Below are 13,539 nucleotides of genomic sequence, written 5' to 3' on the forward strand. Positions count from 1 at the left end.
ATGGGAAGCAAAGACGACCGGCCTCGCGCCGAGGCCGAGTTCCAGGCCGTCCTCGAGGACGCCGCCAAGCTATACAAGGAGACCTCTGGCCAGACCATTGACGAATTCATGAACCCGCCCATGCGCGGCATTGACGACCTCAAGCACCACCTGGATGCTCACAATGACCGCTTCTCTTCCTTTCGCGCCAAGCGCGACTCTCTGTTTGGCGCCCTGAGCGCCATGCTAAAGCCCGTCGAGACCCTGGGCGAGGTCGTCTCGGGCCCTGCCAGCGAGGTCTTCCCGCCTACACAGTCCATCTTCTCCGCCGTCATGTTCCTTGTCAACGCCGCCCATGACGTCTCATCGACATATGATTCCATCCTAGAGCTCTTCGAGCAACTCAAGGTACCATAGCCCCCCGCAGCTCCGACGTCACGCTTTATGCTAACCCTCACAGGACTTCACCTCACGACTCGATGTCTACCTTCAGTATGACATGTCTCCCGCCCTGCGTGACAAGGTGGTCAACATCTTTGCCGCCCTCTTCGAGGTCCTTGTCATCGCCACCAAGGAGATTAGCAGGGGACGCGTCAAGGCTTACTTCAAGAGCATCATTGGCGCCGACAGCCCCGTCCAGGGTGCCCTGGAGCGCCTCCAGAACCTGACGCTCGGGGAGGAGCGCCAGGTCATCGCCGACACTTATGGAGGTGTTGCCCGCATCGACACCAAGACCGACCGGGTCGAGGCCATTGTCAGCCAAGTCAGCCAAAATGTCCAGGAGCTCCGCTCCGATTATCGCGAGCGTACGACGGTCGCGCACCAGGAAAAGCTGAGGGAGATCCTGGGGCCCTCGCCTTTTCCCGAGGACTACTACTCGTCCTTTAGCAAGTTCCGGGTGAATGACACCGGGGAATGGCTTCTAAAGGATTCTGGCCTGCGGTCCTGGGCCAAGGGGGACACTCAGCATCTGTGGCTGTCGGGTGGCCCTGGCTCTGGAAAGTCGTTCCTGGCCACCAGGCTGATCTCCTGGGGGACCGAGAACCTCTCTCACCTCGCCTATTTCTACTTCCGCGCCAACAACCCCGAGACAAGATCCGTCCTGCAAGCGCTGCGGGACGTTGCCTACCAGCTGAGCGAGAGCGATCCCTTTTATGGGAGACAGCTCACGCGGACGGTCCACAGCAGCGAAGACATCAAGACCATCCCTAGCGCATACCGCAAGCTCTTTGTCCAGCCATTTCAGGATGATTCCCGGGGCAGGTCGCTCCACGTCTTCCTAGATGGCATTGACGAGATTGAGCCGGAAGAGGTGGAGGAGTTCCTCATGCAGCTCGCCCCGGACGAGGATCCAGGGCAAGGGAACAATTGCTCAAGAGTCCAGATCTGCCTGATTGGGAGATCCTACATGACCGATCTTGTTGCCTCGTATCTGGACCCTCCCAACTCTGGGCACAACCTGACTGTCGTCCATATCACCGCGGATCGCGTTGCTCAGGATGTGAAGCAGTATATTGAGGAGGGTGTGTACAGCTCACGAATTCTTGCTCGGAGCAAACCCGAGTTCAAGAAAGAGGTCATTGATGCCATGGTGAAGCGTGTCGACGGCCTTTTTATTCTCGCCAAGTTCATGCTCGCCGACATGAATCGCAAGCGGCGTCCCGCATCCATCCTCAGCTCGCTGGAGTCCTTCCCTCCCCAGATTAATGGCATGCTGAGGACGACTCTGGCCAATCTTTCCGCTACCATCACCGAGGAGGATGCAGCAGACCTCAACGAGATCCTGCGCTGGGTGTCGTGCGCCGAGGAGGCTCTCACCCTCGAGCAGCTCGAGGCAGCCCTGATCCTCAAGTTCGGCGATCCCCCATTCCGCTTCGAAGATTCCCTGCGTGGGCAATATGCCTGCTTCTTCGAGCTCGAGAGGGAGGACGGCCTGACGACCGACGACCTGGTAAAGGACTACGAGCGACTCCAGCGCAACAGGAAGCGGGACTCGACGCCCACGGGGCGGCCCAGGAGGTCCAGCTCCGTCGGGAAGAAGGAGAGCCCGAATCGCAACATCAGCCCTGCCCAGCGGCTCAACGACACCACTCGCCGCCGCACGAGCCCCATGGCTGCTCTGTCCACCAGCCCCCAGCGGCGCTTCAGCCCGTCTCCCAGCCCCATCCGCCGCCCCGACCTCTTCGACCCGGACGAGGACATGGAGTTCCGTTCCAAGAAGTCGTCGACGATTGTCACCTTCTTCCACATGTCGGTGCGCGAGTTCTTCCGCGACGAGGACACGGCGCAGGTCACGGCCGACACGGGGGGGCCCAGGATCGGCTTCGACGCCGTGGCCGCCAGGACCGACGTCCTCAAGACGTGCCTGCGCATCTTCAACGACAAGAGGTGGTTCGAGTCCCACAAGCTCGGGAAGAGGAAGTACTCGATCAAGCAGTACGCTGCGTGGTACTGGCAGGAACATCTCGCCTCCATCGACCCTGCGTCCGTGTCGGCCGAGGACAGGCATGCCATCGGCCCGCAGGTGTACAAGATGCTCACGGACGGTGACACCATCTACGACTGGAGCATCGAGTACGAGAAGAACGACGAGGGTCTCGAGGTGCTCACGGACGGCAACATCAGGGCCCTGCGCAAGTGGATGGCAGACGAGCAGGTCCTCGCCGGGCTCGACCCCAAGGCGAAGGAGTGGGCGCAGGAGTCGGTCGAGAAGCCCATGGGCATGTTTGAGAAGATTGGACGCTTCTACGCCAGAGCCTGGCTGGACGAGTCCTTTGACCGGTACATCCCCACCAAGTTCTGCTTCAAGATTGTCCAGGCCATCGCCCTGATGGACGCCGGCTACAAATGGTCCGACTCTCAGCGCTACTGGACCGACATCCCCATCGCCAAGCGCATCGCCACGGCCACCGAGTGGGCGCGGTGTGAGAAGACGGCGCACTGGGCCCGCCGGGTCGGGAGCACGTATCTCACCCTGGGCATGCACGAGAAGGCCCTGGAGATCTACAACGAGGCCCTCAAGCTCGACCGCGGCAGCATCGAGACGTCTGGCCGCAAGGCCTACTGTCTGTCCAAGGATAGGCAGTACGGCGAGGCACTGAAGCTGGCGCTCAAGTGCGAGGAAACCGAGTCGAAGCTCGTCTCCCAGGGCGGCCTTTCCGAGGCCAAGCTGGCTGCGAGCCAATGGCGCCTGCACAAGGACCATTTCCTCATCGCCCAGTGCTACTATCGCGTGGGCGACGTGGAACGGTCGATCGAGTACTTCCACAAGGCCATCGAGAGCTCCGAGGACGGCAAGCTGGAGTACGCGGAGCGCTTCGACCCCCACATTGGCCTCTTCGAGGTGCTCGCGTCCGAGAACCGCCACGAGGAGATGATGAAGCTGGTCCAGAGCCTCTCGCTGCAGGCGTCTGGCCCGCGCAAGGAGCAGAGCCGCCTGGTGGACTTTCTCCTGTCGCAGCACAACAAGGCCCTGGTCATGGACTGGATCCCCAAGGCGGCGTGCAAGGCCAAGGAGGCCGAGTTCCTCGTCGAGCGCCTGGAAATTGCCATCGACGCTGCCCATGCACGCCGCGACGCCCGCAAGGAGCTGTACCTGCGCCTCGCGCTGGGCACGACCCTCGTCTACAGCCGCACCGCGGTGGACGAGGCCATTGAGATATTCGAGCAGATCTCGCTCGTCGAGTACCGCCCCCGGGGCAACGTGCCCACGCGCCAGGCCCACGCCATCTCCTTCCAGAAGCTGGCGTCCCTGTACAAGGACATGGTGCTCCAGGCGGGCATCAAGAGCCACGAGGCCGACCGCTGGATCCAGCGCCTCGAGACGGTGCAGGCGAAGCAGGGCGCCCACCAGAATGTGGAGATGCCGGCCACCATGCTGGGCTCCGACGTCAACGCCGCGGCCATCTACCTCGCCCTGTTCTACCGGCTGCGCGGGCGCAAGGCCGAGGCCGAGGCGCTGCTGGGCTCGCTCATCGTGGAGAGCTGCGAGATCCTCGAGGACGAGGAGCTGAGGAACGACGAGTTCGCGCTGGAGAACCTGCTGCGGCTGTTCATCGCCGCTGGGGACGAGGAGAATGCCCGGGCCCTGGCCGTCTCCATGAGGAGGCTCAACCCGGAGGCGTCCATCACCACGCCGGGCGACTCGCCGGTCCAGCAGCGCGCCCAGGCAGAGCCCAAGCTGCCGGACATCCAGTCGTCGAACCGGAGCTGCGCGCAGTGCCTCGAGATCATCGCCCCGAACGCCGAGTTCTTCATGTGCTGGTACTGCCTCGACAGCTACTGCCGGCGGTGCCTGAAGACGGTCATCAAGCCCTCGGACAAGAAGCTGCAGGAGGGCGTCGTGTGCCGCGCGGATCACGAGTGGTTCGAGGTGCCGCCGCTGGCGAGGGTGCTCCACACGGGAGAGCTGCTGGTGGACGGCGAGGTGAGGAGGTTCATGACATGGAAGGATGGCATCAGGAAGAGGTGGGAGGGCTCGGTGGCCGTGAGGACCCCCATATCCCCCAACGCACCGAGGTAGATTGGATGTATGATTGTTGGTACTATTGGTGGAGGGCATATTAGACGAAAGATTGAAGCATATACTAGTGTTAGTTTTTGAATGTTTCCGCAGCGAATAGACTTGCATATCCCTTCTAGACACGACCTGCCGTTCACTTCTAATGTATAAACACTGCTATGCATATCGACACCTGCTTCTGTGTAGATCTATACATGTAACCACGTCACGCAAGCAACCAACCCTTCACAGCTTGGCCTCCCGCTCCTCGAGCTTCCTCATCTCACGCACGTCCTTCCTCAGAATCTTTCCCGACGGGCTCCTCGGCACGGCCTCGACAAACTTCACGCCGCCGCGCAGGCGCTTGTAGCTGGCCACCTTGGAATCCACAAACTGGAGGAGGTCCTCCTCGCTGAACTTGCCCGCGGCGGGCGGCGCGAGCACCACGTACGCCCGGGGAACCTCGGTGTCGCTCTGCTCGATGCCGATGACGGCCGCGTCCAGGACGGCCGGGTGCGAGGAGATGATGCCCTCGAGCTCGGCGGGGGCGACCTGCAGGCCCTTGTACTTGATGAGTTCCTGGGAGTGTTATCATTAGTCGGGTGCACTGGATATGTATCTACGGGAGAGGTCGGTGGGCGGGTTGAAGAGATACCTTCTTCCGGTCCACGACGTAAAACTCATTGTCCTCCACGCGCAGAATGTCGCCGGTGCGCAGCCAGCCGTCGGCCGTGTACGCGCCCTTGTTGGCCTCGTCGTTGTTGTGGTACCCCATCGTGACGAGGGGGCCCTTGATGAGGGCCTCGCCAGGCTCGCCGGGCTTGACGTCGTTGCCGTTGTCGTCCACGAGTCTGTGGGTTCTAGAGTCAGCATCTTCCCCCCCCTAGCTGTAGTATATATGTATATACTATGTATATAAGCATATTTGAGGTCCGCACCTTATCGTGACGTTGGGGAGCAGGGGGCCCAGGCTGCCCATGCGCACAGGCTGCCCCGGGCGGAAATACGTGGCCGACCCGGTCGTCTCGCTCATGCCCCAGGTCTGTGTGACGGCATCGTCGAGGCCCATCCTCTTGCCCGCCGCGTCCTGCAGCTCGCCCGTCAGGGGCGCCGCGCCGCTGATGGCAGACCTCATGTGGCGGAACTGGTCCTTGACGGCCGGGTGCTTGGCAATGGCCATGAAGATGGGCGGCACGGTGAAGAAGTACGTGATGCGCAGGTTCTCGCAGTGGGCCAGGAACTGGTCAAAGTTGAAGCCGGGCATCCAGTACACCAGGCCGTTCTCGTAGAAGGGGTGGACAAAGTAGCCCATGACGCCGGCAATGTGTGCTGAGGGCAGGTGGGCGAGGGTCCGGCGCTCGTAGGGAGCCTCGCCCAGGCGCTCTCGCTCGGCCCAGTAAGGGCGGTTGAAGGTGGCCGGGATGGCGACGGCTGAGACCATGGTCATGTGGGACATGATGACACCTGCAGCATGCGTGTTGGTGGATGGGGAGGTGGGATGGTGTACTGGGAGACTTACCCTTGGGCAGACCTGTCGTTCCGGACGAGTAGAGGATGCAGATCTTGCTCTCGTACAGCTCCTTTTCGTCGGTGATCTTCCTCCACGACAACTCCTTCTTGAAGTCGCACACGACGCTCCCGTCTATGCTGGTGAGCTTCACCTCGGGGTAACTCTCCAGGATGAGGACGTTCCTCAGCGGCAGCCCTGCTTCCTTGGCCGCTGCGGCGGCCAGCTTGGAGAGGTCCTTGCTGCACACGAGAAGCTTGCTCGGCCCATCGCGGATCTGCCTCGCGATATCTTTGGGCAGGCCAGCGCCCGATGCGGCCGAGTAGACACCGTCGGCGGCTATAACGCCGTAGAAGAAGCACCCGAGGGCGCTCTGGCCCGTTGACATTGTCACGACGACATCTTTCCCAGGTCCGGAGGCTCCGATACCGTAGCTGTCGCGGAGAAAGGCGGCGAACTGCTTGGAGAGGGTGCGGATTCGAGCCTTGGTGAAGACGTACTCGGGATGGCTGGCTTCGGCGTGGAGGGGCGAGTCCTCTTTGGCAGCGCAGTGCTCCGAGTCTGTCGCGAGTTAGCTCCTGGTCCTGCGCCGTCAGTGTCGCGCGCGACCACAATGGGAATGTGTCAGGGGAGAGGGGACCTGCCAAAGAGGAGAGTGAGGAGATCGAGGTTGGGGACGGGGACCACGTTTCCTTGGTTGTAGATCATGCTGTATTGCGATGGGCCAAGCTTCGCCTGGGCAGTATCTGTATCAGGCGGGAAATCTGGCTGAAGAGCAAACTGAAGTCAAAGGATGGCTGTTGAACTTGAGCACCACGATTCCACGACGGGATCATCCTGCGCCCACCACCTCGACCCCATTGGCATCTTTATGTATGCAATACCTCTGCACCCAACGACCAACCACACTGTTGCGCTATGACGCCTCCCGCCCTCAAAGACCGATCCCCTGACCGAGCCTCGGTCGAGCTCCAGCTTCCCCGCAGTCCCAAGGATACAGGGGAGTTTGGGGACCCAGTCACCCAGCATTGGGGCATTCCGCCATTCCCGTCGCCTCCTGCAAGAGGGCGGACGACAGCAGTGGTGATTGGTTCAGTGTGCGCTGTGGAGGACAATCCATGCATGCTCGCCCGCTCTTTGGCAGCGGCAAAGCTGGGGTGCGCTATTCCCACTCGAGGTAGCATGTCGTGATCATGTTGGGAGGAGGAGACCAGAGAGCATCACTGTATTCCGAGCCTCCGAGGCTGCGACCAGCTTCCTGGAGGGACAGCATGTTGCAGGGAGGAGGAGCGGCTATTGCAGCGCGCGTTGGAGACGTACGGATAGCAGGGATAGCAGGGATAGCTACCCCGTCCGGCTTTCCGTTGGAGAATTCGGAAGTGGCCGGCAATCCCGTTTTGCTTTTGCTTGGGCCATCGGATAACGGCTGTGGAGTTGTAGTTAATTAGTTGGGCGAGATGCATCAATTGCAACCCTAAGCTGTATAAGCGGCAGCCCAGCCAGTGGTTGACGTTTGGCATCTCGAATCTGCATTCGAAAATGTTGCCTGGCACTGAGCCGAAGCTACCATCGCAGTAGGCCATTTCGAGCAGATGCATGATCGGATTAAATAACAGAATTTGGTGGTTCCCCTAGGGAGGAATCTGCCGATTTGATCTCGCCTACATCTTGGTGTTTCTGGGCCATTGTACATTATCAGGGCCCTATCCACCCTCAATGACGTTGCTTCAGTGTAGCTACAGGATGAACCCAAATCAAAGGAACCAAGTATATCTTGGGGCTACAGTATGTGGAGGCTCAAGCCTCCCAGGTCGGATCGAGGGTGCTACTTCTTAAGCGGCCGTCTATACCGAACGATGTGGTTTTCTATGTGCCCCCACGCTGATCTAGAGGTGGTAGTAGTAGTCAGTACCGGTGCGCGTACAACTACGACAACTCGTCCATATTTTTGGCATGCGATTGACTCGTTAGCTAGCTTCGTCCTCGAAAGCTCTCGTGGCGCAGGACATCGGCCAAAGGTTGTCAGACCCGGAACCTATCGATGAAACAGCCACAAACTATAGCGCGAGGCCATCAACGTAGCAGGCGCAGCGTGGTAGTACTCGCGAACATCGTGGACCGTTTCTCCGCTATCCTTCGGTGGTGGACTGGTCGTCGTTGTTGTCGCGCACGGCGAGAGACGGCGCCAAGAACTAGTCTTTGCTACTTGAAACTTGAAAGGGCCCCCAGCGGATGCAACATTTCCGAGAAAAGCTGGTGATACTACATACTGTTGACCGAACGCGTATGAGGCGGATTGAAGAGGGAGGATTTATTCGCATGCTCTGCAACTGTCCAAGATCGGCGCGACTTCTCCTATTAAAACCGGAGCCCACACACCCACACGTGACTTCAATCTGGTCAGTCTCACCATCTGTCACCTCCAGGATTCTCTCACGCCTCTTCGTTCACTATTCACTATTTACTGATCAAATTTGTTACCGCCACGTCCATTCCTTCGATTCACGTTGCAGTTCTCCCTCTCCCAGTGAATCAGGGGTGACATGTAACCTGTCCGGCGTCGCCGCACTGCTTGAACCGTCTCGACGCCATTCACCACCATCACTACCAGCGCGATGCCTTCGCCCATTGTCAGCGCTACTCTGCAGGCCGCTGCCCTGTCTACGGCCTCCAATCTGTGCGCCCAAGTCATCGAAGCCCGCCAGGAGGCTGTGAGCGCCCTCTCTCACTACCCAGTCCCAGTCCATCCCACCATCTGACTGACGTCCCCAGCGCCCCGTTGCCCTCGATACTATCCAGCTGCTCCGCTTCGTCGGCCTCACACTCCTCACCGCACCTCCCAACTTCCACTGGCAGCAGTTCCTTGAGCGCAAATTTCCTGCATATCCGGTCGAGACGCCGGCCCAGCAGCGCTCCAAGGATGACATTGAGATGAAGGCGGGCGCCCGCGACGGCGTCATTGAGGACGACCCGGGCGCATCGCAGCAGCCGAGCTCTACTGGCCAGGGCAAGTTTAGCATGCGCAACACGCTCACCAAGTGGTTTGTTGACTGCATCACTGCCGGCGCCATCATGAACACGATTGCCTTCCTTGTCATTATGGGCATCATGAAGGGACAGGGCGCTGACCAGATCGGCTCCAACATCCGCACAGTGGGTTCTCATGAGATCTGCAAATCACGAAAAACAAGCTGACGCAAGACAAGGAAACCATCCCCATCATTGTGGCAGGCTACAAGATCTGGCCCATTGCCTCCATCATCAGCTTCTCCTTCATCCCTGTCCACCGTCGCATCGTCTTCCTCAGCTTCGTCGGCCTTCTCTGGGGCATCTACATGAGCCTCGTCGCCTCGAGGGTGTAACGGGAAACACCAGAAATACGGCCACTAACATCCGCCGCCCCTGCAGCTGGTCTCGCGGAAGCCATATGCCACCGATGCTGGGGCACATGTACACAATAAGTCATACTGTAAATAATAACCACGAATTTCAACAAACCCGGTTCTTCTGCCGGCGCATCCGACCATCCCGGCATTTCGCGAGACCTTCCAGCAACACCCGCATAGCTATCCGGGTTGACTGCCCCTCAGTCATCCAAGTTCCCGATAGTCACGCTCTTGATGTTCTGATACTCTGCCAGGCCGTATTTGCTGCCCTCGATCCCCAGACCGCTCTCCTTGACACCCCCAAAGGGCGCCTCGGCCGCCGTCATCAGCCCCGTATTCACACCGACCATGCCGCACTCCAATGCCCTCGCGACCCTCATGACCCGCCCGATGCTCCGCGAGAAGAAGTACCCCGACAGTCCCAGCTCGCTCGCGTTTGCAAGCCCAATCACCTCCTCCTCCGTGCGGAAGGCAAAGATGGCCGCGAGTGGGCCAAAGGTCTCGTCCGTGGCCACGGCCATGTCTGCCGTCGCGCCCGTTATCACGGTGGGCTCGTAGAAGAAGCCGCTCCGCTCGGGGGCTTTCCCCCCTATGTGGAGCTTGGCGCCCTTGGATACTGCGTCTCGCACGTGGGCGTCGACCTTGGCCACGGCCGAGGCGTTGACGAGGGGTCCGTTGGTGGTCCCGTCGTCGATGCCTCTGCCTAGCTTCATGCATCTGACGCGCTCGACCAGTTTGGATGTGAACTCCTCGACCACTGTTTCATGAACATAGATTCGGTTGGCGCACTGCCATTCATCAGCGCTCCTCGTGCCCAGGGTTTACATCATGTTCCACTCACCACGCAGGTCTGGCCAGAGCACCTGAACTTGCACGCAACAGCGCCATCAACCGCAAGGTCGAGGTTGGCATCCTCAAACACGATGAAGGGCGCATTTCCGCCCAGCTCCATGCTGACCTTCTTCATCGTCCCCGCCGCGAGCTGGGTCAGCATCTTGCCGACGCGCGTCGACCCTGTGAAGCTCAGCTTCCTCACCTTGGGGCTCGTCGCCAGCTCCCTGGAGGCGTCGCGGTCCGTGGTGGGCACGACGTGCACCACCGACGGCGGGATGCCAGCCTGCAGGGCCAGCCTGGCGAGGGCGAGGGCGCTGAGGGGCGTCTCGCTCGGGGGCTTGATCACGACGGCGCACCCGGCGGCGAGGGCCGGGGCGATCTTGCGCGTGATCATGGCGGCGGGGAAGTTCCAGGGGGTGATGATGGCGCAGACGCCAACGGGCTCCTTGAAGGTCAGGACGGTGGTGTTCTTGAACGACGAGGGGATCGTGTCGCCGTAGCTGCGGGTGGCCTCCTCGGCGAACCACGATGCATAGGACGCAGCGGTTGTGATCTCTCCGCGAGCCTCGGCGAGGGTCTTTCCGTTTTCTAGGGACAGTATGATCGCCACTGGCCATGGGTGTCATGTCAGTCTGGGTACTCTGCTGCTGCCGTCGAGAACAAGAAACTGGGCGGGCCTACAGTCTTCTAGGTTTTCCATCATCAATTCGTACCACTTCCTCAACATGGCTCCCCTCTCTTTGGCTGTCGTCGACGACGAGAACTGCCGGAAGCCCTTTTCGGCGCAGTCAATCGCCTCGACAAACTCCGAGTGGCCATAGTTGGAGCAGTGGCGCAGGACATGCCCCGACGAAGGTTCAAAGACAGGAAATGTGTTGCCATTGGGAGCATCTCGCCAGTCCCCCGCGATGAGGCCGCGGGTTTCGAGCAGAGATGGCTCTTTGATGGGGATGGAAATCTCGAGGCTGGGCGACATGGTTTCAAACACAATCCGTGTAGGCTCTGGGAGGGAAAGATTTTGGGAATTGGCAGCGTGGAAGTATATGCGATTAATGTGAGTTTCCCTCCCACTCTTTCTTGTACGTCTCAGTCGACGTTTGAATGGGTCTCATACGGGCAGCCTAAATTGGGAGAGGCGATAATTTCCATACTACGTAGTACATTCGGAAGAATATGGGTCTTTTCGGGAACGAATAAATGCTCTGTAGCCAGTAATTGAGCCTCGATCCCAAAGGCAAATATCCGACTCTCCGGTAAACTTCCTTGTTGAGTACACATGGCTCTCACGAACATCCCTCTCACGACAGATCAGGTTGGCCCGGATTGGGCGACACCATAATGAGAAGCGCCCTCCTGCCGCTGCCAAGCGAATCATGATATAGATTATACGATGTCCGCCAGCGGCATCATTTAGCATTTGCGGTACCCCGCGCCACGATAGAGTGACGTTCTCACCAAGATCTCCAAGTTTAGTTTAGTGGCGTGGGCGGCTCTTGGTCGAGACAGGCAACATCGCATAGCTGCATGCATTTGCCCAGAACCATTCTCCCCACAAACTACTCCTTGGTCACGATTTCGTACGCCATCTGCGGAGAAAGCGAAGGGCCACGACATGTTCTTGTGAGCCCAAGATGGCTTCTAGTCCTGCTAGCTGGGATGCCCCCATCTCTCTCATCCAGATTTCCTAATCGGGTAATTTGTCACGACGAGGTCGTCCCCTTCATAACGAGCACGATTCGTCCACGCGCACCGAAACTCAGCCTTCATTCTCCAGGAAAAAATTATCATTCCTATTGAATTTATTAGTTCTGTCGCCATGTTCGACGTGGTCGTCGTCGGTGCTGGCCTCAGCGGCCTCCAGGCTGCCCACTCTGCCCAGCAAGCCGGCCTGTCTGTCGCTGTCGTCGAGGCCAGGGACCGCGTAGGAGGCAAGGTCTGGAGCGTGCCATTGGCGTCAGGGAGGGGGTTTGCTGATCTCGGGGCTGCCTGGGTCAATCTTTCGACGCAGAAGCGCATATCTTCCTACATCAGGCAGTTCAAGCTGGGTGTTGTTGAGCAGAGGATCGTGGGCCAGGCGGTGATGCAGGTGTCCAAGGGCGAGAGGATCGAGTTCCCGTTTGGCATCACCCCAGATGTGAGTCCAATTCCTTTATTTTATAACAGACATAAAGATTATGAATCTCACTTTCAGATAGTTCTCTCCCGAGGATAAAGCCGACCTGGAGCGCATCCGGGACCACATCCAGGCCAAGTCCAAAAAGGCAGAGGCCCCACGAGCCGAGGACGACGAGGTGTCTCTCGATCAGTATGTTCGCAACCTCGGAGCGCGACCCAAGACCATCAAGATGATCAACATCTGGGTGCAGGTCATGCACGGCGTCGAGTCCACCGAGGAGTCTGCAGCCTTCTTCATCGACTACTGCCGTCGCAATGGAGGACTCTTCTCCATCCGGGCTGATGATCGTACGGGAGGAAACCATCAGCGACTAATTGGAGGTGAGACCACGGAGCAGCGAACATGTGTATAGTATGATGAATTATGAGGACTGATGTATTTATGTCAGGCACCCAGGCCATTGCCAATGGCATCGCCAAGCTCATCGGCACCTCCCGCATCTACCTAGGTGAGCCCGTATCCTCCATCGAGGACCTCAAGCGGCACATCACCATCACCACCACCACCGGCAAGACCTTCCACGCCCGGAAGTGCATCCTGTCCATCCCCAGCGCCATGTACAAGGGCCTCAACATCTCCCCCGCCCTGCCAGCCCCCCTCCGCGACATCACCGACTCGGGCCGCCTCGGCCACTACAACAAGGCCCTCGTGTGCTACGACCGCCCCTGGTGGCGCGACCTGGGCTACAACGGCTTCTTCATGAGCTACGAGGGCCCCGTGGCCGTCGCGCGCGATACCTCCGTCGAGGAGACGGGCCACTTCTCACTGACGTGCTTCGTCAACGGCAGCCACGGCGAGAAATGGAGCAGGCTGCCCCCGCACGAGCGGCGCAGGGCGGTGCTGGACCAGATCGCGGCCGTGTTCGGCGTGGGGGCGGACTCGGAGGCGTATAGGCCCATCGAGGTGTTTGACCAGATCTGGAAGCACGAGCCGTACAGCCAGGGGGCGCTGGCGCCCATCACGGCGCTGGGGCACTACACCAGGTACGACGACGTGTACGGCAGGCCGGTTGGGAATGTGCACTTTGTTGGCACCGAGTACTCGAGGGAGTGGAAGGGGTACATGGAGGGGGCGCTGTGCTCGGGTGAGCAGGGGGCGCGGGAGGTGCAAGAGGCATTGAGGACGTCGCCGAGGGCTCATTTGTAGGAGTTCTTGT

At 59.7% G+C, this 13,539-nt stretch overlaps 5 protein-coding genes across 5 annotated transcripts; 3 read left to right on the forward strand and 2 right to left on the reverse strand.

Annotated features, from left to right (window-relative positions):
- ACO1O0_001599 (uncharacterized protein) lies at positions 1 to 4,501 on the forward strand (the record flags this gene model as incomplete). The annotated part of the gene is made up of 2 exons (XM_083191082.1): positions 1 to 387; positions 440 to 4,501. The coding sequence occupies 2 exons, from the start codon at positions 1 to 3 to the stop codon at positions 4,499 to 4,501; spliced, it is 4,449 nt and encodes a 1,482-aa protein (XP_083052296.1).
- A 225-nt stretch (positions 4,502 to 4,726) lies between these two features.
- Positions 4,727 to 7,260, reverse strand: ACO1O0_001600 (uncharacterized protein; the record flags this gene model as incomplete). Its single annotated transcript, XM_083191083.1, has 5 exons — positions 4,727 to 5,059; positions 5,136 to 5,331; positions 5,419 to 5,944; positions 6,000 to 6,548; positions 7,212 to 7,260. 5 exons carry the CDS (start codon positions 7,258 to 7,260, stop codon positions 4,727 to 4,729), a joined length of 1,653 nt encoding a protein of 550 aa, XP_083052297.1.
- A 1,342-nt stretch (positions 7,261 to 8,602) lies between these two features.
- On the forward strand, positions 8,603 to 9,349 carry ACO1O0_001601 (Mpv17/PMP22 family protein; the record flags this gene model as incomplete). Its single annotated transcript, XM_083191084.1, has 3 exons — positions 8,603 to 8,698; positions 8,760 to 9,140; positions 9,179 to 9,349. 3 exons carry the CDS (start codon positions 8,603 to 8,605, stop codon positions 9,347 to 9,349), a joined length of 648 nt encoding a protein of 215 aa, XP_083052298.1.
- Positions 9,350 to 9,573: 224 nt separating this feature from the next.
- On the reverse strand, positions 9,574 to 11,183 carry ACO1O0_001602 (NAD-dependent succinate-semialdehyde dehydrogenase; the record flags this gene model as incomplete). The annotated part of the gene is made up of 3 exons (XM_083191085.1): positions 9,574 to 10,161; positions 10,215 to 10,816; positions 10,889 to 11,183. The coding sequence occupies 3 exons, from the start codon at positions 11,181 to 11,183 to the stop codon at positions 9,574 to 9,576; spliced, it is 1,485 nt and encodes a 494-aa protein (XP_083052299.1).
- Positions 11,184 to 12,023: 840 nt separating this feature from the next.
- ACO1O0_001603 (flavin monoamine oxidase family protein) lies at positions 12,024 to 13,529 on the forward strand (the record flags this gene model as incomplete). The annotated part of the gene is made up of 3 exons (XM_083191086.1): positions 12,024 to 12,341; positions 12,403 to 12,670; positions 12,772 to 13,529. 3 exons carry the CDS (start codon positions 12,024 to 12,026, stop codon positions 13,527 to 13,529), a joined length of 1,344 nt encoding a protein of 447 aa, XP_083052300.1.
- Between the last annotated feature and the right edge of the window lie 10 nt (positions 13,530 to 13,539).

This window comes from Amphichorda felina, assembly GCF_050947745.1.
Source record: "Amphichorda felina strain 45539 chromosome Unknown scaffold_2, whole genome shotgun sequence".
Lineage (NCBI taxonomy): Eukaryota > Fungi > Ascomycota > Sordariomycetes > Hypocreales > Bionectriaceae > Amphichorda > Amphichorda felina.